Source organism: Balaenoptera physalus (assembly GCF_965194825.1).
Source record: "Balaenoptera physalus genome assembly, chromosome: 6".
NCBI classification, from domain to species: Eukaryota; Metazoa; Chordata; class Mammalia; order Artiodactyla; family Balaenopteridae; genus Balaenoptera; species Balaenoptera physalus.
This window is the reverse complement of record NC_138885.1, coordinates 17,835,107-17,859,490: the sequence shown is the minus strand read 5'-3', so window position 1 is coordinate 17,859,490 and position 24,384 is coordinate 17,835,107. Positions and strand designations below refer to the sequence as shown.

The window sequence follows — 24,384 nt, the reverse complement described above, 5'->3', positions numbered from 1 at the left end:
TCAAGAATTTTCTGTACACATTCATTTACCCTTGTAACATTCACTGTGTCCTTTTTTTGTAGTCTGTTTTGAATGACTTACCACTACATATATTTGACCACTGCCTCCTTTGTGCCCCTCTGTATCCTGTATATCACAAATCCCCATAATATTTTATTGCATTTAATTTGTGTATGTATCTGTATGGAACAGCTTCTCTCCCATCCCTCAGGATCAGAGCTTACTTCTTACTTGTTTTTTAACGCTGTAGCAAATGTGATACCTGGCATATCACAAATGCTTAAAAAGTATATAAATTACTGTGTAGTTTTGTTAGCCCACGGTTATTATGGTGTGATCCTGTGTTAAAATAGGAGGATGGCCTAGTTACCTTTCTAGGTCCCTTTCAGCTATTATATTGCAAGTAGGTAAAATAAAGCCAGCTTAGTTCTGTTTTTAATTAATTAATTATTTATCTCGTTCGAGGCTTGGATTTGTATGAAATTTAGGTAATTTTTTTAAAATGAACTAGCTTCATTAATTTCTTAATTTGCAAACTTTTAATAGAAAAAATTATACTTTATTGCCTATGCCAAGATTTTTTGTAGAAGTACATTATTTCATCAACTTTGCTTTCCTCATTAAATCATAGTATTTGGAAGTGTGCAGTGGCCTTTTCTGGTTAAATAGCTTGTTACCTATTCCTAAATGCATGTTGCACTTAGAAAATTTGGAGCTAATCTTATGAGTGATACTTAGTATAGCCATCTATGTACTGAATAACTGATGATTGGTGGCTGTGTGCTCCTCTCTACCTTACTTTGTGGTATGTTCCAGGCTAGGCCATATAAACATACTTTTAAGTCCTGTACTGTATTATCTCATGTTAGTCTTCCATATGTTAGTACCGTACTATCTCATGTTAGTCTTCCACATTTTTGGGGGGTATAGGAGGAAAACGGCCCTCACTAAAATATCGAAAATTTATAAACATGCCCCTAAAGACTAATGTAAGCCTGTAAGTTGTCTTAATAATATGTAGGCTGTGAACAATTTTATTGTATAATATAAATTAATTTTGTGTGTTCTCTTTCCAAAGATACTACATTTAAAATTGCATAAAGTACTCCAGTAAAAAATTTTTTTCTAATAACTCTTTGTTTTTATTTTTTTGCCTGTCATATTTCTTTTTGTTCAAGGCTGTTCTTGCCTTAGCTGCATCGTGGACCTCCAGACAAGTAGGAGAACGGACGTTGACCGGTACGGTAATAGACAGTGGAGATGGTGTCACTCATGTCATCCCTGTGGTAAGGATATTTTAAAATTACTGAACAAGATATCAGATAACACCTGGAAAAGTTAAATTATATGAATTAATGCCACCTTTTAAAAACTTTAAATATTACACTTAAAAATTTACTGTAATTTGACCATTGTTCAGCTACAGCTGTGTTTTGCTCAAATTATTATTAGAACTTTGTAAACAAATTCCAGATTTTTTTTTTTTTGCTATAGGTTTTTACTACAGTTAAAAATAATTAGAAAATTATTAGAAATAGTTTCTAATTCATAATTAAGAAATGATGAATTAGAGTATCTGGAATGGAAATATGCCTTTCTTGTCTTAAACGTGGAACTCAGTTTTCCAGTTTGGATGCGTCTGTTTGTGTGTTAGCCAGTTGATAGTTTTTCTTATCCTTAATTAACAGATTTCGTACTGGTCACACGTTATCTACTAAATAGGAGTTAGTCGAAAGTGCGTGACCATTAATGACTTTTGGGGAATTACGTTTTTGAATTAAAAGGCTCAAGTTGTGATTGTGCTTTATGGTTTGGATTTAATCAAGCATGTTAAGAAAAATGCATCAGATTGGAGTATTTGTGAGCGATAGCATTTTTCTGCCAAAGCCTTTCTGCTTCCAATTTTTAATGACAAATTAGATTTTTTATTGTGTCTAATAGATTCAAAATGACTACTTAAATTCATACTAATTATTATTGGGTGCGTATATGTAGAAAGGTTTATCTTTTAAAGTAATTTTTATGTTATATTGAATAACATGTAAGGAATGAAATTATTTAGAACTTTTATTTTTTCATTATTCTTATTCCTCTTTTTAATGCATCAGGCAACCTCTGTTGAAGATTACATCCTCCGAGTGACTACTTTTGGATTAGATGTCATAATTTATTCTTCTGATGTCATAATAGTAATAATTGCCCTTCTTTAAAAAAATTAAAACTTCCTCGTGATATAATTCACACACCATACAATGCACTCACTTAGAGTGTACCATTCAGTGTTTTATTGTATATTCATAAAGTGCATCCATTACCAGAGTCAATTTTAAAACATTTTTATCACTCTAAAAAGAAACCCTGTATCTTTTAGCATTCACTGTCCCCCCATAACTTTAGCCCCTGGCAACCACTCATCTACTTTCTGTCTCTGTAGATTTGCCTGTTCTGGATATTTCCTATAAATAGAGTCACTCTTTTTTTCTTTTTTTTAAAACATTTGTCACCAGTTTTTTGTTTGTTTGTTTGTTTTTATTTTTGTCTGTGTTGGGTCCTCGTTGCTGCGCTCGGGCTTTCTCTAGTTGCGGCGAGCGGGGGCTGCTCTTTGTTGCGGTGCGTGGGCTTCCCATTGACGTGGCTTCTCGTTGCGGAGCACGGGCTCTAGGCGCGCGGGCTTCAGTAGTTGTGTGTGGCTCACGGGCTCTAGAGCGCAGGCTCAGTCGTTGTGGCACTCTGGCTTAGTTGCTCCTCAGCATGTGGGATCTTACCAGACCAGGGCTCAAACCCGTGTCCCCTGCATTGGCAGGTGGATTCCTAACCACTGCGCCACCAGGGAAGTCCTAGAGTCACTCTTTTGTGACTGTCCTCTTTCACATAGCCCCTTGTTTCAAGATTTATCCATGTTGTAGCATGTATAGTACTTCATTTCTTATTATTGCCAAATAATATTTCATTGTATGGATATTCTACATTTTATTTTATTGCCATTGGGGGATATTTTAATATCTCGGAAATTAGGATGTGTCCAACATTTTGATGGCTTTTTATAATTTAGTTGGCATATTTTTCTTTCTTAGTGCTACATGTTCTTTCCCCTTTTTTTTCCAAAATGGGACAATAATAGTGACCTATGTCATAAAACTGTTTTGAGGATTAAATAATGCATATATGTATGTTGCTTAGAGATACATAAAGATTTTTAAAATGTTCATTTATAATTCTCATTTAAACCTCAAGATCTATGCTGTAGATTATATTATCCTTTGAGGACTTCAGTTTACTCATTTATAACATGCAAATAACTGAGTTGCTTAAGATCACCAAATCATAGGTCATGGGGCTAGGATCTGAACTTGTTCTTCCTGACCACAGTCTTTTCTTAACATCTACACAATTAAACAGTAATATTATTATCTTGAAAATTAATATTAGAGTAGGTAATTTGCAAAAAGAAGTTACCAACTTGGAAAAGAAAGAGTTTTAGTAAGAATATTAAGAATTGGGTATTCCTGTGATTTTCCTGCCTTCTTTTGAATTAATAGACTGTTTTTTATAATTTCAGTTTATCTTTTTTTATTGACTTATTAACTATGCTATATATTTCTTTGTTATTGTCATTTATTTTTTGGTGGTTTTTGCTCTAGGGCTCATAGTAAACATCTCTAATTTATTATAGTCTAACTACAAATAATATTTTACCATTTCATAAACAAGAATGTTATGTCGTTAATGAAATTTAATTTTGCTACATTATTTTTGTACTTCTGAGTTGTATTAGTAAGTTTATGAGTTCATTCTGCAGAATTAAATTATTTGGAATTTTGATGGTACATGGACTGCCTCAGGCTTGTGAAGTTGGTACCTACTTCATTAGGAAAATGATAGCCAGCTGGTGGGTTAATGATCAAATTTCTTACAATGCGCTCTAAATTTTTTGCTGAAATTATAGAAGATTTTAAACTAATATCCTATTTGAAGTCTGTTATCTAAAACCTTTAATACTTCTGAAACTCACTATTTCTTTGTTGTTGAGTCATTTCAGTCTTGGTTGTAAACTCTTATCAGTAGGAGAATAAATCTAAGCTTTGTTCATAAGTTTTGTTCATTCTTGTTCATAATATCTGTACAGTATTATAAATTTTATGCTAAGTTAACTTTGAGGAATACAGTTGAGGAATAAAGACTAGAAGAATTCTCCTGGGATAAAGCAATACTTAAGGATACAAATACAGTAATCTGAGAAATTGGTCTTTAATGATTAATTTAGGTGATACTGATTTTTGAAAACCTTGAAAGTAAATTTGACACTTTTTTTTTCCATCTAGGCTGAAGGGTATGTGATTGGCAGCTGTATTAAGCACATTCCCATCGCAGGACGAGATATAACATATTTTATTCAGCAATTGCTGAGAGACCGAGAAGTAGGAATTCCTCCAGAGCAATCCTTGGAAACTGCTAAGGCGGTAAAGGTAAAAAAAAAAAAGTTAAGAATATAATTCAGTTAAAAATTAAAATCACGTTTATAATAGGAATATGAAAAATTCTTAAGTCAAGAACAGTAGTTTAAAAAAAACTTTTGTTAGCCAGTTACAAACCACTACTCTTAATTACATGTGTTTTTTCTCTGTATTTCTTGTAGGAAATTTTGGGAGATTATCAACCCTTTGCTTACTCTCACCACATTTCACATTTGAGAGGACTAACATATAAGAACATTTATACCAACTGACTTCAACATACATTTCTGTGATTATTCTCTTTAGTAAAAATAAATGTAGCATGCCTTGGAGGTACTGTGGGTTCTGTTCCAGACCACTGCAATAAAGCGAATATCACAGTAAAGCGAGTCACACAAATTTTTTGGTTTCCCAGTGTGTTTAAAAGTTATATTTACACTATATTGTAGTCTATTAAGTGGCAATAGCATTATGTCTATAAAAAATATACATACCTTAATTAAAAAATACTTGTAGCTGAAAAATGCTAACCGTCATCTGATAATGCAGAGATGCCAGGAAAGTTCAGTTTGTAAAAAACACATTATTGGTGAAGCACAGTAAAACGGGGTATGCCTGTAATTAGTTCACTTCAGAGTCCTCACATCTTAATTTTCGCTGACTTCTTTATTTTTAATTCTAGCAGTTTTCTGTTACAATAAAATTTTTGATGTCATTGATTCATTTGGCTGTAGAATAGAGGCAATGGTTGGCTCAAGTGATATGGCCCATAGAAGAAAAATGTGAAGGCTGTGTAAGGTATTTTAATAATTTGTATGCTACACCAGGGCTTCATGCAAAATACCAAAATATTTAACATTGCTTTTTAAATTTATCGTTTGTCAACATACCTAAAAAAAATTTCATTGGGTCTCACATATGTTTTGAATATGTCAAAGCAAACTTCCCAGGTAAAAATAACTCCATATATTTGACAGTCTGCATGATTATAGTGTTTTCCTTGCTTATCAAAGGATAGGAATGAAAAGGAATTTACTACTTCCTAGGTAGTAAAGGAATTTGTAAATGGTTGCCAGAAGTCACCTCAGGTAGGTGGCATCAAAATTAAATATGTAAAAAATTAATATGAACACTACTGTTTCAACATCTTTGGGAAATCTCTGGAGTTTAAAAATTAACAAAAACACCAAGGATTTGTTCTAGAGCATACTAGTGCTCAGTCTTAGTGTCTTTTAAGGATCATCATTTCCATGTAATTCCTACTTCCAAGATTTGGAGAAAGAAGACCTAATATGACATACTCAAATTATCTTCTGTTTTCCAGTATTCTTTCCCATTATGTGTGTTGATTATCAGTAATAATATTTGTACCTATCTTGGATAGAATCCTTGATGTATACAAATATGTGAAATGTGTGTTTTTCTTCAAAAAAAAAAAAAAGAAATAGACTGGCAATCAGGAGTCCACAAATTGCAGATAGAAAGTTATAACATGTTTGAACTGCATTTTTGATGAAAACTTTTACTGAGGACGTATATCCAAATATGCAGCGATTCAGCCTTGCAGGTGATATAGTAAAAAAGAATAGTTGATATTTTCAGTTTTTTTTCTTTTGCTCACTTAGCCCATAATCTTTTGTTCCAGATAGGTATTGAAGATCTATATATGTAAAAAAAAAAAAAAAAATTTTTTTTAACTGAAGTTTAGTTGCTGTATAATATTATATAAGTTATAGGTGTACAGTACAGTGATTCACAATTTTTAAAGGTTGTATTTCATTTAAAATATTGACTGTATTCCCCATGTCGTACAATATATCCTTGAAGCTTATTTTATACCTAATAACTTGTACCTCTTACTATATTAATTTGCGTGGTTATGTCAACTATTTATTCTCCAGTTCTTCGTGTATTTTATGTTTTCTTTTTTCTAAAATGTGAACTCCTTTAATTATTGAAACAGCATAAAATTTTGGATGACATTAATGAGTGCTTTCATGAAACAGCACTGAAATATTAGAAATTGGCTCTTCGGTTTACGTCTTTTTCTCTTCATCTGTGAACCCTTCGCTTATGTACAGGAGATGAGCTGTTTATTTTACTACACGCACGATAACATCTGAGCATAAAAGTTTCTTCAGCTTCATTTGCTCATTTTATTTTCTGAAGACTTTTATTCATTTGATTTCAGTTTACTGAAAATATGCCATTCTGTTTTGCTTTTCCTAAAGCAAGAGGAAAAAATTACTCATTTCTTTTTCTAGGAGCGCTATAGTTATGTCTGCCCAGATTTAGTAAAAGAATTTAACAAGTATGATACAGATGGATCGAAGTGGATTAAACAGTATACTGGAATCAATGCTATCTCAAAGAAAGAATTTTCCATTGATGTTGGATATGAGAGATTCTTGGGACCTGAAATATTTTTTCATCCAGAGGTAAGTTTTTTTTTAGATGGAACTGTTTTGAAATATTCAGCAGAAAAAAATCAGTCAACTATATCAGAGGACTTAATCTCAGGAACTTTCTTTTGTATACTAAAATACTATAGTGAGTCATATTTTTCAAGAAAAAAATTGCCTTTGTGTTAAAATTGGGTAAACAGTTACTATATTTCATACATTTAGAAAAATGAAACTTTTGTCTAATATTTGTGGCTTACTTGGGGTCATGGAAGGTGGGGAACCCTAAAATTCATGGTCATTTAAATAAAATATTTTAGGAGATGTTCTAGAACTCTCTCCTCCTCCTCCCATATAAAATAACCATTATACAAAGAACCCTCAATTGACTATCATAACAAAATATTTAACTATTAGCAAAATAGTCTTCTCTCTTTATGAAGTATTAGCCATATACAGGCTATATTAAATTAATGAAATATGTGCTTTTCATAATGAAAAATTCTTCTGGTAAGTTAGTATAAGAACTTTTTGTATTAGAATTAGTAACATTAAATGCCTATTCTGCTTGTTCAGCAGTAAGAATAGTTTGTTTAATATTGTTTACTCAGTCAGCAAGTGGTAAGTGAATAGTTTTCATGATCTCAGTTTAAGCATTGTGTATTTAAGATGAAGAATTATTTATCTTGCTCTTATCAAGCTGAAAGAATGAGAGATGAATATCTAAAAAATGGTATAGTTGCTTAATGAATGCATGTATCTGGTGAGGGCATGGGAAGAAAGAGCATCTAAGTCTGCTTGGGAGAATCAGGGAAACTTCTTAGAGGAGATAGCAGTTGAACTGAGAAAGGATGAATGGGTATTTCTCAGGCAGGTATGTTAGGGGAGTACATTTCTGGCAGAGAAATATATATATATATATATATATATATATATATATATATATATATGTATATATAAAAGCTGGGTAGAGGTCTGGGGCGTAAGAGAGCTAGATAATAAAGTATAAAGGAAGAGAGTGGTAGGAGATGGATCCAGATAGGTGTTAATGAGAGACTAAAATGCTATGCAAAGGAGTTTACTGGATTCTGTGCTTGTGCAGAAATGTTCAGCTTGGAAATGGCACAGATTTATGTATGGTATGGGAAAGGTCACTCTGGTTGCACCGGGTTGGATAGATAGGAACAGAATGAATTGTGTTGGAAACAGGTGAGTTTATTGCAGTTTCCCAGATGAAAAAAAAGTCAGTAGGTCAATGAGAATGAGAAAGGAGGTGAGAGAAAGAATAGAATCGACATGATTTACCGATTGCTTAGATGTGAGGGGAGTAAGAATATGAAGAATCTGTGATGATTCCCAGGTTTGTAACTTGAGCAACTCAATGTTTTGCCATCACTGAAGTTAGGAAAATGGAAGGAGAAGATAGATAAGGTAGAAAGAGGTGAGTTTACTATGCATCTTTTAAAAAGTTTGAAAATGAACACTTGGGTTCTAAGGGTTTTGAACTGGGGCATGTGTCCTGGAGTGAGGATAGATGTCAAGTCATCACCATATATGGTGCAAAGGAAGAGACTGGCCAGGCAGAGAATGTGGAGTGGGAAGGATGGGGCCTTAGTGCACACTAACACTTTATAGACAGGCAGAGTAAGAGAAGCCTGCAGAGGATACTGAAAAATACAGAAAGGAAGGAGACAAGCCAAGGGATTGCAGTGCTGACATTGAAAGAAGTGAATGTTTCAGGGAAGGAGGAGGTTAAATAGTGCCAGTTGCTACAGTGAGGTGATAGAGGAAATTTGAGAAATACCCATGGGTTTTTAGCATCCAGATTAGTGGTGATCCTAGGGGAGCAGTTTCAATGGAATTGTGTGATAGAGGCAGTGTGTTGCATCAGTGAGGGGTAAAGCTCTGGGAATTGTCAGTGTGGGCATCGTGAGAGGCGGCTGTCAAAGAAAAGCTTAGTGGCTACAGGGAACTGGTAAGAAGTCAGTTGTAAGAAGGCTGAGGTTAGTTTTATTTTTAAGAGGGGTTACTCCAGGGACAGAGGTAAAGGGTTAAGTATGGGTGCAGGAAAGTGTGGAGCTGGAAAGGGTTAGAGGAGCAGGCAGATAGCTGAAGAAGTTTATCATCATAGTGCATAGCTTTAATTATTTTTCATGAACTGGAATCAAGCTGTTGTCTTGGAGAAGGGATCAGACAGAAGGTCGAGGGCTGGGAGAGAATAGTGACTTGGAATCACTCTTGAGGAGAATTGAGAAGGTGACTGTATTACTAGTCGTGGGGCACCACTGAAATTAGATACTCAGAACTTGTAGTCATAGAATGGTGTCGTCCCCGCCCCCCGTCCCACCCCACCAGGCAGTTTTGGGAAAGGAGCAAAGGGCTTTGCCAAGGCAGAGGTTAAAGTGGTGCAGCCCAGAGAAGAGAGGGAATCCGGAAGGCTGAATTACTTAGAGATAGTGAGGGATACCGGCAAGGATTGGAGGTCATGATGAATTGGCATGTAGTTGGAAATGGGGAGCAAAGGAGTGAGCACCAGAAGGGTAGGGCACTGTTGTCAGACAAGTGTACAGGAGTTTTCAGATTTTAGACAGCACGTTTTCTTTGTAGTTCTTTAAATAAAAAAGGATATGTGCGCGTGGTTTTAAAAGTCGGATAACACTGACAGTGATGTGCAGGGCAGCCACTAGCTCTTACTTAGCCATTACTCTTGGTAATTACTTCCAGATTTCAAAATACAGTGCTTATACTGCTGTTTCTTGATATATCAATGTAAGTAGTTTATCTAGTAACCTCCTTTCAGTTGATTTTGTTTCTAGAACCTCTTTTCTCTTAGCCTGTCTGTTATGTTATGTTATTGGTTGTTATGTTAAATCAATAGTATGACAGTATTTATAATATTATTCCCATGAATGTTGTTTGTTTTTGAGGCAGTAATGTAATGTGATTTTTTTTCTCTTAAAATTTAGTTTTTCCTAAATTTTTGCCTCATTTCTTCATTTGTGTCATTTTGTTTGTTCGTATATTCTTTCTTTCATTTATTCATGGACATTGTAGTTAACTACCTGGTTATACCAGGTCTGGAAAGGAACCTGGGGGTGTCACTATTCCATGTAGAGAATTTTAACAATTTCTTTCTTTATTTTCCACCTAGCATTTTTTTTTAATTGAAGTAGAGTTGATTTACAATATCGTGTTAGTTTCAAGTGTACAGCACAGTGATTCAGTTATTTATATATATATGTGTATATATATATTCTTTTTCCAGATTCTTTTCCCTTATAGGTTATTACAAAATATTGAGTAGTTCCCTGTGCTATATAGTAGGTCCTTGTTCGTTCTCTATAATAATTTCTTTCCTTATATAGTTTCTTATACCTTCAATTTCTGGGAATTTTGAAGGTGCTACAGGGTGCTCTGGAAACACTTAGGATGTAAGGTCCCTTTTCTGTTTTCCAAACAGGGTTGGATTATTTTATTGTTTCCTTACCTCCTTGTTTCATCCTTGAGCATTTAAGTTTCCTTGTACTTTCCCTCTGTCCTTGTATTGGGGATTCCAGAGGATGCAGAGAGAGAACCACATGTAGCTGGAAATCAGGGCAGATTTTCCAGTGGGGCCATGTATATGTGAGTGGCTGAAGTAGAAGGGGATTAAAGGTCACTTGAGTTAAGGAGCATCAGTTGTTTTGAAGTTGAAATGTTGGAGAGAGATGTTAAAACCCTAAGTTGAGGACAGGAATTAGAGTATTATGGAAGATTCTGAACCAGAGTCTTAGATGAATAGGATCCACAAGATAGATAATAGCATGGAAGATAGGCGATACCCTGGATTTCAAAAGAAGAAGTGTTTGAGTGAAATACTCTTTACAGGTATCTTTAGCTAACATCTTGACTGTCTTAAAAACCTTGAAACATTAGATATGTAAATAAAATGTGTTTTGGTTGTGTCATATTGCTTAGAAAAGGGATAGTTGTCTGGATGAAAATATATCTTGCTGTTTAAGGTTTCATATATAATTTTTTAAATTAATTTAAGTAATCTTTATTGTTTGATAGAAGAAGTTTTCTTCATTGTTTTTTAAAACTTTGAAACATCTTTTCGTCTCCATAGCTTTTATTCTCTTTGAAATTTCTTCTATGAGAAATCTGTTTTCTTTTCCCTTTTTTAAAGTTTAAAAAAAAATTAGTTATGTATACGCACATTGTTTAAAAGTCCTAGTTGTTTAAATTCTAGCAAAAAGTAGGAGCGCCCTGTATATATTTCCCCAATTTTTTTCTAGAGGTATACTCTTACTAGTTGATTCTTTTGGTGATTGCATCCATAGCTGCGAATAGCTTTGGTTATATTGCAACTTCAAGTTTTTTCAGTTTTAGACATTTTTGTCAACTTCTAGCTGTGGAAGAGGAGGATTGCCTTTTCTTTCCTCCCTTTGTCTCCACCACAAACAGTACCTTTTCATAATCTTTTGTCCCAATAGTTAGATTGTAATTTCAGTTAGGTAAAAATCCAGTGCTAATATGTTGGTGAACACAAATTTTATTTAGATGTGAGCCATGTAGTTTACCATGAAATATTTTCCTGTCTAGTATTTTGTTTTCCCACAGAGTCATTAATAAGTTGTCCACTTAGTTTTAAAATAATTGTCATTAATTCACTTTGCATCTGTCTTCTCAGCATACTCAGATGCAAAGGGTTTTTTCATCAGTTTAATTTTCCAGAGCATCTGATATGTCCCAATCTGAACTTGTTTCCTTCCGCACCTGATAGAGAGTTCACCATCATTCTGGGGATTCCCTTTGCCTCTCTCTTGTGTTAGAGTTAGATCCCTCTTTCCTCTGTCCTGTGTCTTTCCCTTTCTTACTGTCCACTTCTTTATTTTGGTGGAGATCATCTGCCAATAGAGTTCCTGATAAAAAGGGTACATGGGAAATGAAAACTTTTAAGACCTTGCATGTCTGAAAATGTATTCATTTTATCTTCACACTTGTTTGGTAGTTTGGGTGTAGAATTCTAGATTGGAAATTATTTTCCTTCAGCATTTTGAAGCTACTGCTTGATTGCTTTCCATTATAACTTGAAGTGAAAAACTGCTCTGATTTCTAAACCTTGTATAGGACCTTTTTTTTTCCTCTCCAGATAGATACTTGTAGATCTTCGCTTTGTTCCTTAGCATTCTGCTGTGCTACTTTTCTCTTCTAGTTGCTCTTTATGCTTTTGTTCTGATCTCTAGATGATTTCTCCAACTTTGCTTTCTGAACCCTCTATTGAATTTTTTATTTCTGGTAACATACTTAATTTTCAAGACCTTCCCCTACCTCTGCTTTTGATACTCCTTTTTTATGCTACTGTGTACTTGTTTCATGGTTGCATATCTTTTGGCTCTCTGAGGATACTAGTCAGAGGTTGTTTTTTTTTTTTTAAGTTTTCTTCTTTCTGCTTTCTTCCAAGTTGCCTTTCTCTTTGTTTTGATTCCTATATTTTACATGCTCGAGACTCTAGGGGATCACTTATTTAGGAGGGGGACACTCAGCCTGTTGGAAATCTAAGCTTTGTGAGTGGGACTTGTTGACTGTGGCTTTTTCTTTGGAGGATAGCCCTATGTGTGTTTCTTCAGATCATTTCGGGTAATCCAGTTGCCAGAGAAGACTCCTGCCTAGAGAGTAAAGGTTGGCAGCCAAGTTGAGGAAGAAGGTTGGTATTTATGTGTTAGCAGTAGGCTGCATGAATACCTTCACTTAAAATCCTGCTGCTTTCATTCCTTTCAGTTGTGTGTAAAGAGTCCTGGCACTCTGCTTTATTCCCTTTAGAGAATAGGTTAGCCAGTTTTCTCCTTGGATGATGAGGAGGCATTTGATAGACTTCTTTGGAGGGGATCTGGGGCTTTAACTGCTCCTCAGAGAGACTTTCTGCCAGTCTTCCTCCCTGCCCTCCTTCTAACTTAATTTCAGCGCTGACAGGTACAGCTAGTTCTTTGGGGGATTTGTGATACAGCTTGATTCGTGGCTTTTCCTGCTGATGACTTATTAAGTGCTTTAGGGGGAGTACATGGTCTTATCCATCTGCTTTTCAGATTCTGTTTTACCAAATTTTGTTGCTGTTTCTTCCTGTTCTGTTCTCTCCATACTTTGGGGATTATGCCTTAAAAAATTCTCTTTATTGGTGCTTTTAATAGAGAAAGAGCAAGATTAGATATGTGTGTGTTCAGTTCACCACGTTTTCCAAGAATAGACCTGTTTTTTGTATCGTTTGAACTGTCACTTCCCAAGTTAATTTTAAGATTCTTCTGTAATTTTAGATATTTCTGTCATTTGAAGGATTTGCTCAGTTTTTTTTGTGTTTTGTTTTGTTTTGGTTAGATGAAAGTGTGGGCATTTGAGCTTGATTGAACACTGAAGATAAAATGTGTGAAAGAATAAGGGGATATTTATTATTGAACTGCTAATTTATCATAAATAGTAGAAAGAACTGTTTTTTAGAAGGAATGGGTTTAGCACTTCATTTTTTTTTTTAAAGGAAGATTTTTTTCACAAACCTCTTTGGGCTGCTGTGCTTTAGTTGGGTACCTTCCCTATAAATTTTTCAGAAGAGAAAAAAGTTATGTCTTCCTTGAGAGCTACTTGCAGTAATCCTAAGACCTGATCAAGGAGCAGTTAGGCAAGACTAATCCTTTTGCTGAAAGTGAAAGAAAAGGCCTGCAGATATTAATAGGGACCCTAGGTTGAGCCTATTAGTATTAAAGTAGCGAATAAATCTCCAACACTTTATTGTTAATTTATTGTTAATTTTTTCTTTTTTCCTAAATTTTTTAAAGAAATAGTCATTGCTTGCTTCTTTACTGTATATTATTCTACTCGTTCTCACCTGGGGTTCTGCAGCACAGTAGTCTGTGAGCTTTTTCAAAAGATATTTTCAAATCAGACTCCATTTCTTTCTAAATGAGAATTTCTGTGGGTAGATCCCAGGGTATGTGAATACTTAAAGGTTTATAAATATTTTCTTTTGCATATTCCTGATTAAAAATTACTGTGAGAAGGGCACACAGGTACATAGCACAGGAATGAATGACCCTATCCCTGCCTTCTGCTTGCTCATGGTATAGCAGACAAACTGTCTTAAAGGTAGAAAAATAATTCCAGGAAGGTTAATCTCGTGTGTGTGTGTGTGTGTGTGTGTGTGTGTGTGTGTGTGTGTGTGTGTGTGTGTGTATTACTGTTTTAGGTAAGTACTGAAGAAATGGCTAACAAAGAACCAGCAGAGAATTTGGAGGTTTTCTATCAGCAAGTTGATAAGATAACATTTTCGGGATTCCAGTTCTGCTGCTCATTCCCTGCCTGTAACCTGAGCTTGTCTATGAATGGCATAGGAAGGCAGCCAAGTTGAGCTGTATTCTCCCGTTGTTCCACAGAATACAATACAGACCACCTCGGACAGATGAAACATTCTCTAGTCTGTAGGTTGGGTTCTTGAGACTCAGTAGGAGCCACATTTTTATACCCACTGTATATCCCTGTTAGGGTTTCTTACACTCATCAGCATGTTTCAGAAAATTAGATTTTGGCTGCCAGTTTCTTTTCTCTTACTGTGGTAGTAGAGGTCAGTAGAACCTTTGTTAGTGGTATTTTACTTTATGTAAATTAAAATATTTTCTGTCATTATGCTTCATTACTCAGGTAACATTAAATCTCTCCATTGTGTGCCCACCCTCTAAATAACTTAAAACTAATTTTAAAAATTGTGAAAAATCGACACATGCCTGATAATTATCAGTCAAGTTATGGAATCAGTTTAATGAACAAAGGAATGTTGTCTCTCCCATTAGGACAACCTAATTCTAAAAATGAGAGGCCAAGAGAGGTTGTTGGCAGCTCATTTTCTAGACAATATTTTAAATTGTATTCATTTTAATAAAGTATACCTATTTATTTTTGACAAATTAGAGCTAGATTCTGACCTTTTATTTTAATCTAGGAAAAATCCCTTCTAGCATTTCCTTTCCAATTTTAATGACATGGGAACTTACACATATTTTTGAAAAATTTTGGTAAAATGAGATCTTTGTTTCAGAATACAAGTTTAATTCTGAGATCCAGCATTTGAAAACTTCTTTATGTTTCTCTTTTTTGTGGTTCCTCTCAGGAAATATATGGCCTGATTTAGGAGGGCTATAGGCATGCATATAAAAATAAATGATGGGTAAAAAGGAAGCTTTCCCTAATATTGTTTCTCCTTGTGTCAGACCTCTTTGTTATATATAAAAATTAAATTTTAAATTATTTATTATCTTTAACCTCATTCCATTTCTGTAATAGTTTAAATTGTCAAACAACTTTCCATCTCAAGCCTACCCATCTAGCCAGTCTGTTAAAAAAATATTCTGAAAAGTGTATTGTATAATGCACATGTACTTAACCACCCCAAATAAACACATAACTAATATTTTAACATTTTTCATACATTTTTTTAATGAAATTAACTACAGAAAGAATACCTTCCTCAGACCCTTTCCTTTCTCTACTTCCTTTTCATCCTTTCTTCCTCCTGAGGTAATCACAGTCATGAATTCAGTGTGTTTCCAGTCTATGTTTTTAAATGTACATGTATCCATAAAAAATATATATTTAAAAAAATTTGCATATATGGAATCATTCAAGTTTAAAAAAACGAGTGTCACTATTTGGAAATTGTTTATTTTGACTATGAGTATATCATCCTGTGAATACTACAGTTCATTCTTGTTATTCACAGTAGATGTTATATAAAGTTGCTGTAAACACTGAATTAGTGAATGCTGAGCCACTGCTCCTAAGGGAAATGCAGAGTTAGGTTCCTGTGAGGCTCAGGCTACAACATTTTTGTCACTGAAACACGTAACCTTGTTTTATGTGTGTTTCTGTTTAAAGACACATTTTAAAATAGATATTATTGATTTATTAACATTGAGCTCAGGGTCAACAGCACTGTAATTCGTGCCTAAATGAAACTTATCTAACACTGTATTCTCTCCATAAGGCACATCACGGCCTTCTTGTGCTTTAGGAGCAGCAGACAGTACTTCACACTATCCTTGGGGGTCATTTTAAACAGCAAAATCACCGACAAAAATGGGAAAACTGTGGCACTAAGAGATCATGAAAAGGACACTTATTTGTAGTATAAAAGCTGAAACAAGAAGGCAGAGCGTTGCCTTGTTCCACCTGAGCTGTGAATGTGAATGTCAGTCAGCTCCAATTTTCACAGCTCTGCACATGCGCATGTCCATGTGAAAGCACCGCAGATACTGATTTCAGGGTTACAGGTAACTTTAGTAAGTAGGCAAATTTGCAGATAACCAAATCCATGAATAATGAGGATTGACGGCACAGCATTTTATTTATTTCATACCCTGCTGGTGGACTTCTGGGTTGTTTTTACTCTTAGAAGCAAAGCTGCTATAATTTTATGCCTTTATGTAATAGCACATGTGTGGGAGTTTCTTTGGGGTTTGTTATAAGAAGTGGAGTTAGTAGTGGTACATTTTAAATTTTATTAGATGTTGCCAAATTGTTCTCCAAAGTGTTTATATCAATGTATATTCTCATCAGCATTGTAAAGTGTTGCACATATTTTTGCCAGCTCATAGTATATGTTTGGCTTTACATTTTTGCTGTTCTGGTGGTTATGAAATGGTATATATGATCATTATTTTAATTTGATTTCTTCTGAACTCTCTGATTTCAGTGTCTTTAATTTGAATCAGAGACCAGAATTTATGGTTTTTAGAAGTCCTTTTATTTTTGAACTGAAAACTTTCTTAATTTTTCATTGTGATATTTAAGTCAGTAGTGGTCTAATCTCTGTCATATGTCCAATTTACTTTTCAGTTTGCTAATCCAGACTTTACTCAGCCTATCTCAGAAGTTGTAGATGAAGTAATTCAGAATTGTCCTATTGACGTCAGACGTCCTCTCTACAAGGTCAGTATTTACAGCAAAATTGTTATTCTAGGTCATACTTTTTAAAAAACTTCTTTGTTTTCTCTCTGTTGGTGAATGTAAATTTAAAAACACCTGTCTTCAAAGGGGTATAATAGGATTTTAGTACCATTTCTTGTATCTTTAAACTTTTTCTTCTTTCTCTTACATAAAAGTTGTATTTATTTATTTATTTTGTCCACTAATACAGAATATTGTCCTCTCTGGAGGTTCAACCATGTTCAGGGACTTCGGACGTCGCTTGCAAAGAGATTTGAAAAGAACCGTAGATGCCAGGCTGAAATTAAGTGAGGAATTGAGTGGTGGTAGATTGAAGGTTGGTTTTCTCAGTTATTGGTGGGAAGGTTGAGGGTGCCTTGATTATTATATTGGGAATGCAAAATGTCTGTCAACTTTCTTTTATTTAGAAAGGTAAGAGGAACCTGAGGTATTCTGATGGAACGTGGTTAATTTTATAGATTCATATCCATGATATTCTCGGTCATTCCATTCCTCTAGGGTATTACCTACATTTCTGGAAAATATTCTTGGTTATAGCCATGAGAGAGATTTTTTTTGATATCTGTCTCAAACAGATAATTTATATATAGTAGATTCCTTGCATATTCCAGCGATAATATTCTTTATGGGTCCACAAAATTTTAAACACTTTTTACAGCAGGACAGCAAAGCAGAGTTGAGAGAGAAAGGCTGTTGTGTGGTCAAGCCGGCTTTCACAGACTCTAGCCTCTAGCCTCTCCCATAGCAGCCTCATAGTGTGAAATCAAATTGGTGGTTCAGCAAAACAACCTTTCTATTACGTGTCCTGTAATTTTGGGCTTGCTGGCAAAAAGTCAGAATTAGCCTTAAATTCTCAGATGACTGCTTTATGTATTTATAAGACAAATTTTCAGTAAATTTTGTTCCATTTTCGTTAAATGTGGGATATTGAAGCAAAACATTGATTCAGAGGATATGTTGCTAAGTAAAACACATTTTATTCAACTTGGAAAACTACCAAGAATGAGGGCTCCATCTGAGACTACCACAGTCATTCAAAATTACTTAAAAGTAAACTACAACACTCTTGTATTGCTGCTTGTTGAGAAATTGCATGACAGCTGACTGTTTTCAGCCCCTAAATTTTGATTATCTTAAACTTATCCCTTGGAGTACAGTAAAAAGTAGTTGTTTAGTTTGTAATGACTCATTACAGATACATGAAATGAAAAAAGAAATGCTGTTTTTGAAAACAATATTTCAGTAAAGTAAAAATGTTTAAAATATTTTTAAGCTTCTTGTATATTTCTAAATAAAAAATGAGCAATTTTTTGCCCTCAGTGATGTCAGCACTATGCTGACATATCTAATAATACAGGAAAAACCTGTATACTAGAGTACTCCGCCTCCTTCCCTTTTATTTTACTCAGTAGTCATTTTTATAGATCTTCATAACATCTTTATGTATTTGTATTTAAATCTGGCTTTATTTCTTGTCAATCCAATTTTAAATGGCAGCCAAACAGCTTTTTTTTTTAAACAAAAAAAGCCAGATCTTTTTATGACATGTAAGTTTAAAAATTTTTTATTTTGACATAATTTCATGCTTTAAAAAACTTGGCAAAATCTAGTAAAAGAGTCCTATATGTTGTTCTCCTAGGTTCCCCAAATTTTAGCATTTTATATTAGTTTTATTCTGTTTTTATAAATATATGTCTGTATGCAAATACACACATACACCTTTTTCTGAACTATTTGAGAATGAGTTGCAGATATGATGGCCCATTACCCCTAAATATTCTAGTGTATATTTCCTAAAAATAGACCATTACAGTTATCAACAAAATTAACCTTGATACACAATATTTTATCTAGTTGTAGACCTGGTTCAAATTTCTCCCATTATTGTTCTTTATAGCAAAAGGAAAAAAATACATTTATTTATTTTTTTTTCCTGGTCTAGGATTCAATCCAGGATCACATGTTTGAATTAGGTATTATTTCCGTTTAATCTGGAAAAAGTATTCGTGTTTTTTATCTTTTATAATCTTAATATTTTTGAAGAGTACAGGCAACTTATTTTGCAGAATCTTTCTCAGTTTGGGGTTCTCTGATGTTTTGTTATGATTAGGTTCAGATTTTGCATTTTTGGCAGTAATACCGCAGAAGTGATGTTGTATTCTTTTTAGTGCATTGTATCACTAGACACGTGATATGATTTGTCACATATGCTAACTTTGATCACCTGGTTAAGTGTCTGTCAGGTTCCTCTATTATAAAGTTATTTTTTCCTTTGTATTTAATAAAAATCTTATGGGGAGATACTTTCAGACTATGTAACTATCCTGTTTTTCATCAAACTCTCACCCACTGGTTTTAACATCCATTTTTCTTTCCTAAAATAGTCATTACTGTGGTAGCGGCCAAATGGTATTTTGCAAATTCTGTCATTTCTTCTATGTTTTATAGTCTCATTTTACTGTAAGGAAGAGTAGTATTTCCTTCCACTTCGTTCATTCATTCATTAAGTAATATCTATGAACTCCTGATTTCTCAGTTATTCTATAGGCTGTATCATTAATATCATTGTGATATAATATCAACATATCATCATACTATTATTAATTTTGATGTTCAAATTTTCTCAGCTTTGGCCAGTAGGAATCATTCAAAGGTGGTTTTTATTCCTTTTGTTGTGGCCCCAGTATTCTTCAGGTACTTCCTTACTTTCTGGAACAGCAAGATATTGCAGGTTCATCTTGTACTTTCTCTTCTCCAGTCTTGTAATCAGCCATTTTGTTTCAACGTACCCTTGTTCCTTTTAGTGGGGAATGCTATTAAGAAACAAAGTTTTATGCTATACATAAAATAGATAAGCAAAAAGGATTTACTGTATAGCATGGGGAACTATATTCAATATCTTATAATAACCTCTAATGGAAAATAATCTGAAAAAAATATATATATGAATCACTTTGCTGTACACCTGAAACTAACACAATATTGTAAATCAGCTATACTTTAATTTAAAAAAAAAAAAACACCAAAATTTGGACACTAGGTATATTCATTGCTACTGAGGGGTCACTGCTTTTAGGCCTTGTTGGCAGTCAGAGCTAGGATGCGTGTGAGTATCCATCTATATCTAGTTGGCTCTATTAATATAAATTAAAAACTATGGATTCATACTGATAGTGCAAGTTCCAGAAAACCATAAGGTTCATTCTAGCCTTCTGCCTTCCCGTATTTGTAATGTTCTTCCCTGACAGTAAGAAACCTGGCTTCTATTTTCTATAGTACATTTGTTTGTGCTCAATCCTGGAATACATATATAGTAGTTTCAGAATTATTAATCCATACCACTGTGAGAAATAGACCCACTAACTGGAGTTCAGTGTTTGCTTAGTTTTTTTCTTAGGCCTGAGGGCACAGCCATAATATTGTGTTCACAGGTTACCTGCGTTAGTTCCTTTCCCTCACTTCAGTGTGGTTATGTTTTTTAAAAAATAATAAAATTAGCTTAATTTGTTTTTGTTGTATTCTGTTTTGCCGTGTGTACCCCTCCCCCCGCATCTTTTAAAGTTTTATTTATTTATTTTGAGTACGTACATCTAAGGTTAAATGATACAGAAATTGTTGTATGAATTTACCATTGAACTGATCTTACTATGCCTTCTATAGCCAAAACCTATTGATGTACAAGTCATTACACACCACATGCAGCGATACGCAGTTTGGTTTGGAGGATCCATGCTGGCTTCCACGGTGAGTGAGATGAAGCTTACTTTAAAATTTGATTTTTTTTTTAAGATAAAAGAGCTTATCAGTACTTATACAATTTAAAGGAACAAGAGGAATTTCTTAAATTTTGATACAATATTGTACAGGGAAGTTACTGAATAGAAATGTACACAGTATTTTAAAAAGTGGAATTCATTTGGTTTTTTTTTTTTTTTTGGTTTTTTTTGTTTGTTTGTTTTTTTTAGAGTGAGCCTTTAAAGTTTTAAAATTTATCTGTAGGGAAAAATCTTTTAACCCTGCGGTAATACGGATATCAGAAGGTCATTGTTTTTTCTGTGCAAATATTTAAAAGCATTAAGAGTTATGTTTCATCACATAGGAAGTATGATGTTCTAAACTGAATAAAGGGAATTACTAAGATCCCTCTCCCCAAACCAAAACATCTTAAAACCCCTTTAAAAGATATTTTAACATTGTTAGCCTACGAAATAATGGTGCTTTATCCTGTACTGCACAGAGTATTAAATAAAATGTAAGAACTTTTATCTGAATTATTGAAAACTATACAACCTTGGATTGAAAACCATTTAAAAATAAGAGGTGAAAGTTATTTTCTTCCTTAATTTGAATTGTCTTCAGTTGTGCCGTATAACCTAGTTGAGTGTGTAACTTTGCCCTTTGAGAACCCTCCTGCACTGTCGGTGGGAATGTAAACTGATACGGCCACTGTGGAGAACAGTATGGAGGTTCCTTAAAAAACTAAAAATAGAACTACCATGTGACCCAGCAATCCCACTACTGGGCATATACCCTGAGAAAACCATAATTCAAAAGGACACATGTACCACAGTGTTCATTGCAGCTCTATTTACAATAGCCAGGTCATGGAAGCAACCTAAGTGTCTTATCAACAGATGAATGGATAAAGAAGATGTGGCACATATATACAATGGAATATTACTCAGCCATAAAAAGGAACAAAACTGAGTTATTTGTAATGAGGTGGATGGACCTAGAGTCTGTCATACAGAGTGAAATAAGTCAGAAAAGAGGAAAACAAATACCAGATGCTAACGCACATATATGGAATCTAAAAAAAAATGGTACTGACGAACCTAGTGGCAAAGCAGGAATAAAGATGCAGAAGTAGAGAACAGACTTGAGGACACAGAGGGGGAAGGGGAAGGTGAGATGAAGTGAGAGTAGCATTGACATATACACTACCAAATGTAAAATGCATGGCTAGTGGGAAGCTGCTGCATAGCACAGGGAGATCAGCTCGGTGCTTTGTGACCACCTAGAGGGGTGGGATAGGGAGGGTGGGAGGGAGATGCAAGGGGGAGGGGGTATGGGGATATATGTATACATATAGCTGATTCACTTTGTTATACAGCAGAAACTAACACAACATTGTAAGGCAATTGTACTCCAATAAAGATATAAAAAAGAAAAAAAAAACTTTGCCCTTTGAGAAATGAGATAACAGAGCATGGAATAGTCTCTCCATACCAGACCATGAGTGAGGAAAACAGGTTAATCTAGAAGTTTTTGTAGCATGACTAGGAGTAGTTTATCTGTAATTTAGATTAATGCTGCTGCTTTTCTTGATTCACTGTACAGTGTGGGAAAGCCTCAACAGAATGGTCTGGGCATTTGAGATTCAACCTTCCATTCCTCAGAATTTCAAAATCCCAGGAGAAACAGGTGTTGAGGAGGGGGATGGAGGGACTCGAGTTAAGTGCTTCTTTTCAGTTTTGGTTATAGACTTAAAGCTGAATTTGAGTCATGGTTGCTAGAATTTCTGAGCTTTGTTCAAGTACCATGAATGGACTAGTAATAAACATTTTAGATTTAACAAATCTATTTCAAAGCATGTGGAAGAGTGGTAAATTTTTGACCTTTACCAAAATATATGTTTTCATTTGCAGCCTGAGTTCTACCAAGTATGCCACACCAAAAAGGATTACGAAGAAATTGGACCTAGCATTTGTCGTCACAATCCAGTGTTTGGAGTCATGTCGTAAAATTGGCTTCATAGTTATTGGGGTTAGGGAGGTGGGGAAGAAATAATCTTTCTGATTACCTGTTTTGTCTGGATGGCTGGTTTTGAGGTTGTAAACCTGACTTGAAATAGTAAGACCAAACGTAATTATACAGGAATATTTTAATAAGTATATCAACATGCGAATGTAGAGGAGAGCCAAAATGATTAAGTGTTTTTCTTTAGATTGAATATTTGAATCTTACGTGTAACAAAAAGAAGTGGGTTTTAGTTCTTTCTGTGCCCTGCTATTTTGTATATTATTGAATTATCCAAGATTTGATGGGATTTATCGGTATGTAGATAGCTCTATAATGCTTGAATTGTACACTCTGAAGTGTGCAATGCAAGAGCTTGTTTATATTTCATACTTTTTATACTTTGAGGAAAAAAAGTCGAAGAAAAACTAGTATTTGAGGGAAAAAAAGTGACCAAGTAAAGGATAAATACAAAACATAGCCTGTGAGACTTGGCATACACACACACTCATGGGATTCCAGTTATTAGGAAGTGCTTCCATACCCTATGCCCCCCAATGGTTTTCTTTGCAAGTGCTTTTGGAACTAAGAAGCTAGTATCTTGGATTAACTGATGCCTGCTAGTGCTTTCTGATTACTCGCATTCTGTTTCTCGCTTTAAAGGAAAAGTAAAGACAAGACTGTTGGACCAGTATTGCAGTTCTGCAGTGTCATTTCTTATTAAAAAATGAATAATTTGATTACCCAAATTGGTATATTTAAAGCCTAACACCATTCTAATAAAGGCACAAATTTCTTTTTAATACTTGTTTCAAGCTCTTTAATCTCTTTATAAGTTAACTAATAAATCTATTTTCTTCAAACCTCTGCAGTAGTTCTTTAAAAATCACAACAGTTGGTTAGCAAGCTGACTTTTTTATGTGCTCTAAACAAATAATTGTGAACTTTTAATATGTTGAGTGCTTTCATTTTGATAACTGGATCTCCATTTGGTATTTTCGTTTGTATAACTCATTTGCAGTCTGAAAATTTTTTTAGTGCCAGTCCCTGACATATCATGGAAAGTTAATTTTCATTGCATTTTAAAATATCTGGATCATGAAGAACAAGTGATGAAAATAAATTAAAACTGAATTACCTTTTCTGTTTTTTTTTTTAGAAGCAGTGTCATTCTACTTTGTGTTTATATATTTACATACTTTTTTATTTCTGTTGAGATAGTAGGATTCATTGAAATCTCTATAATGTATATCGTAGAAAATTTCTTATGAACTTGAAATTTTACCAGTTATTTATAGAAGACTAAAACGGGAGATGTTTTTTAGGCTTTTAGAACTTAAGCAGTAATACCAGTGAACACTTGAACTTCATTATCCGTGAAAATAACACACAGGGTTAATATATATACCTCTGTCCAAAAGTTGAAGAACAATTTAATTGTTTTTGTTGTTTGTTTTTAATATAAAGATAGAATTGGGGAGTAAACTTTAGTTTTTATTTAGAGTGAATCTGGACACTTAAAATTATATTGATCATTTATGTGACTCTTAATTCTTTGGGGGAGTGAAGAACATACTGTATGTCTTGTAGTGGTAATAGTATCAGGGTCAAAGATCTTCTTTTACTTGAAAAAGTATTTCATGAATGTTGTAAAAAAAAACTGTTCAAACAGTACCAAAGAGTACATAGTGAAAGTAGATTTCTTTCCCACGCTAGCCTGTCTCATTTTCTCATCATTACACTGTTAGAATGTCTTACGTGTCCTTGTAATTTTCTGTGCATATAGAAATGACTATAGCTCCCTTATTTAACACAAATAG

At 34.2% G+C, this 24,384-nt stretch overlaps 1 protein-coding gene across 1 annotated transcript in view; it reads left to right on the top strand.

Moving 5' to 3' along the window:
• The window catches only part of ACTR3 (actin related protein 3), a 55,950-nt gene extending 32,248 nt beyond the window's left edge, over nucleotides 1-23,702 (top strand). The window contains exons 6-12 of the mRNA XM_082465915.1: nucleotides 1,179-1,286; nucleotides 4,323-4,466; nucleotides 6,719-6,892; nucleotides 16,715-16,807; nucleotides 17,016-17,141; nucleotides 20,486-20,569; nucleotides 22,474-23,702. Of these exons, the coding sequence (XP_082322041.1) occupies nucleotides 1,179-1,286; nucleotides 4,323-4,466; nucleotides 6,719-6,892; nucleotides 16,715-16,807; nucleotides 17,016-17,141; nucleotides 20,486-20,569; nucleotides 22,474-22,569 (825 nt within the window). The 3' untranslated portion in view covers nucleotides 22,570-23,702. The remainder of the gene's footprint in view (nucleotides 1-1,178; nucleotides 1,287-4,322; nucleotides 4,467-6,718; nucleotides 6,893-16,714; nucleotides 16,808-17,015; nucleotides 17,142-20,485; nucleotides 20,570-22,473) is intronic.
• Nucleotides 23,703-24,384: the final 682 nt, after the last annotated feature.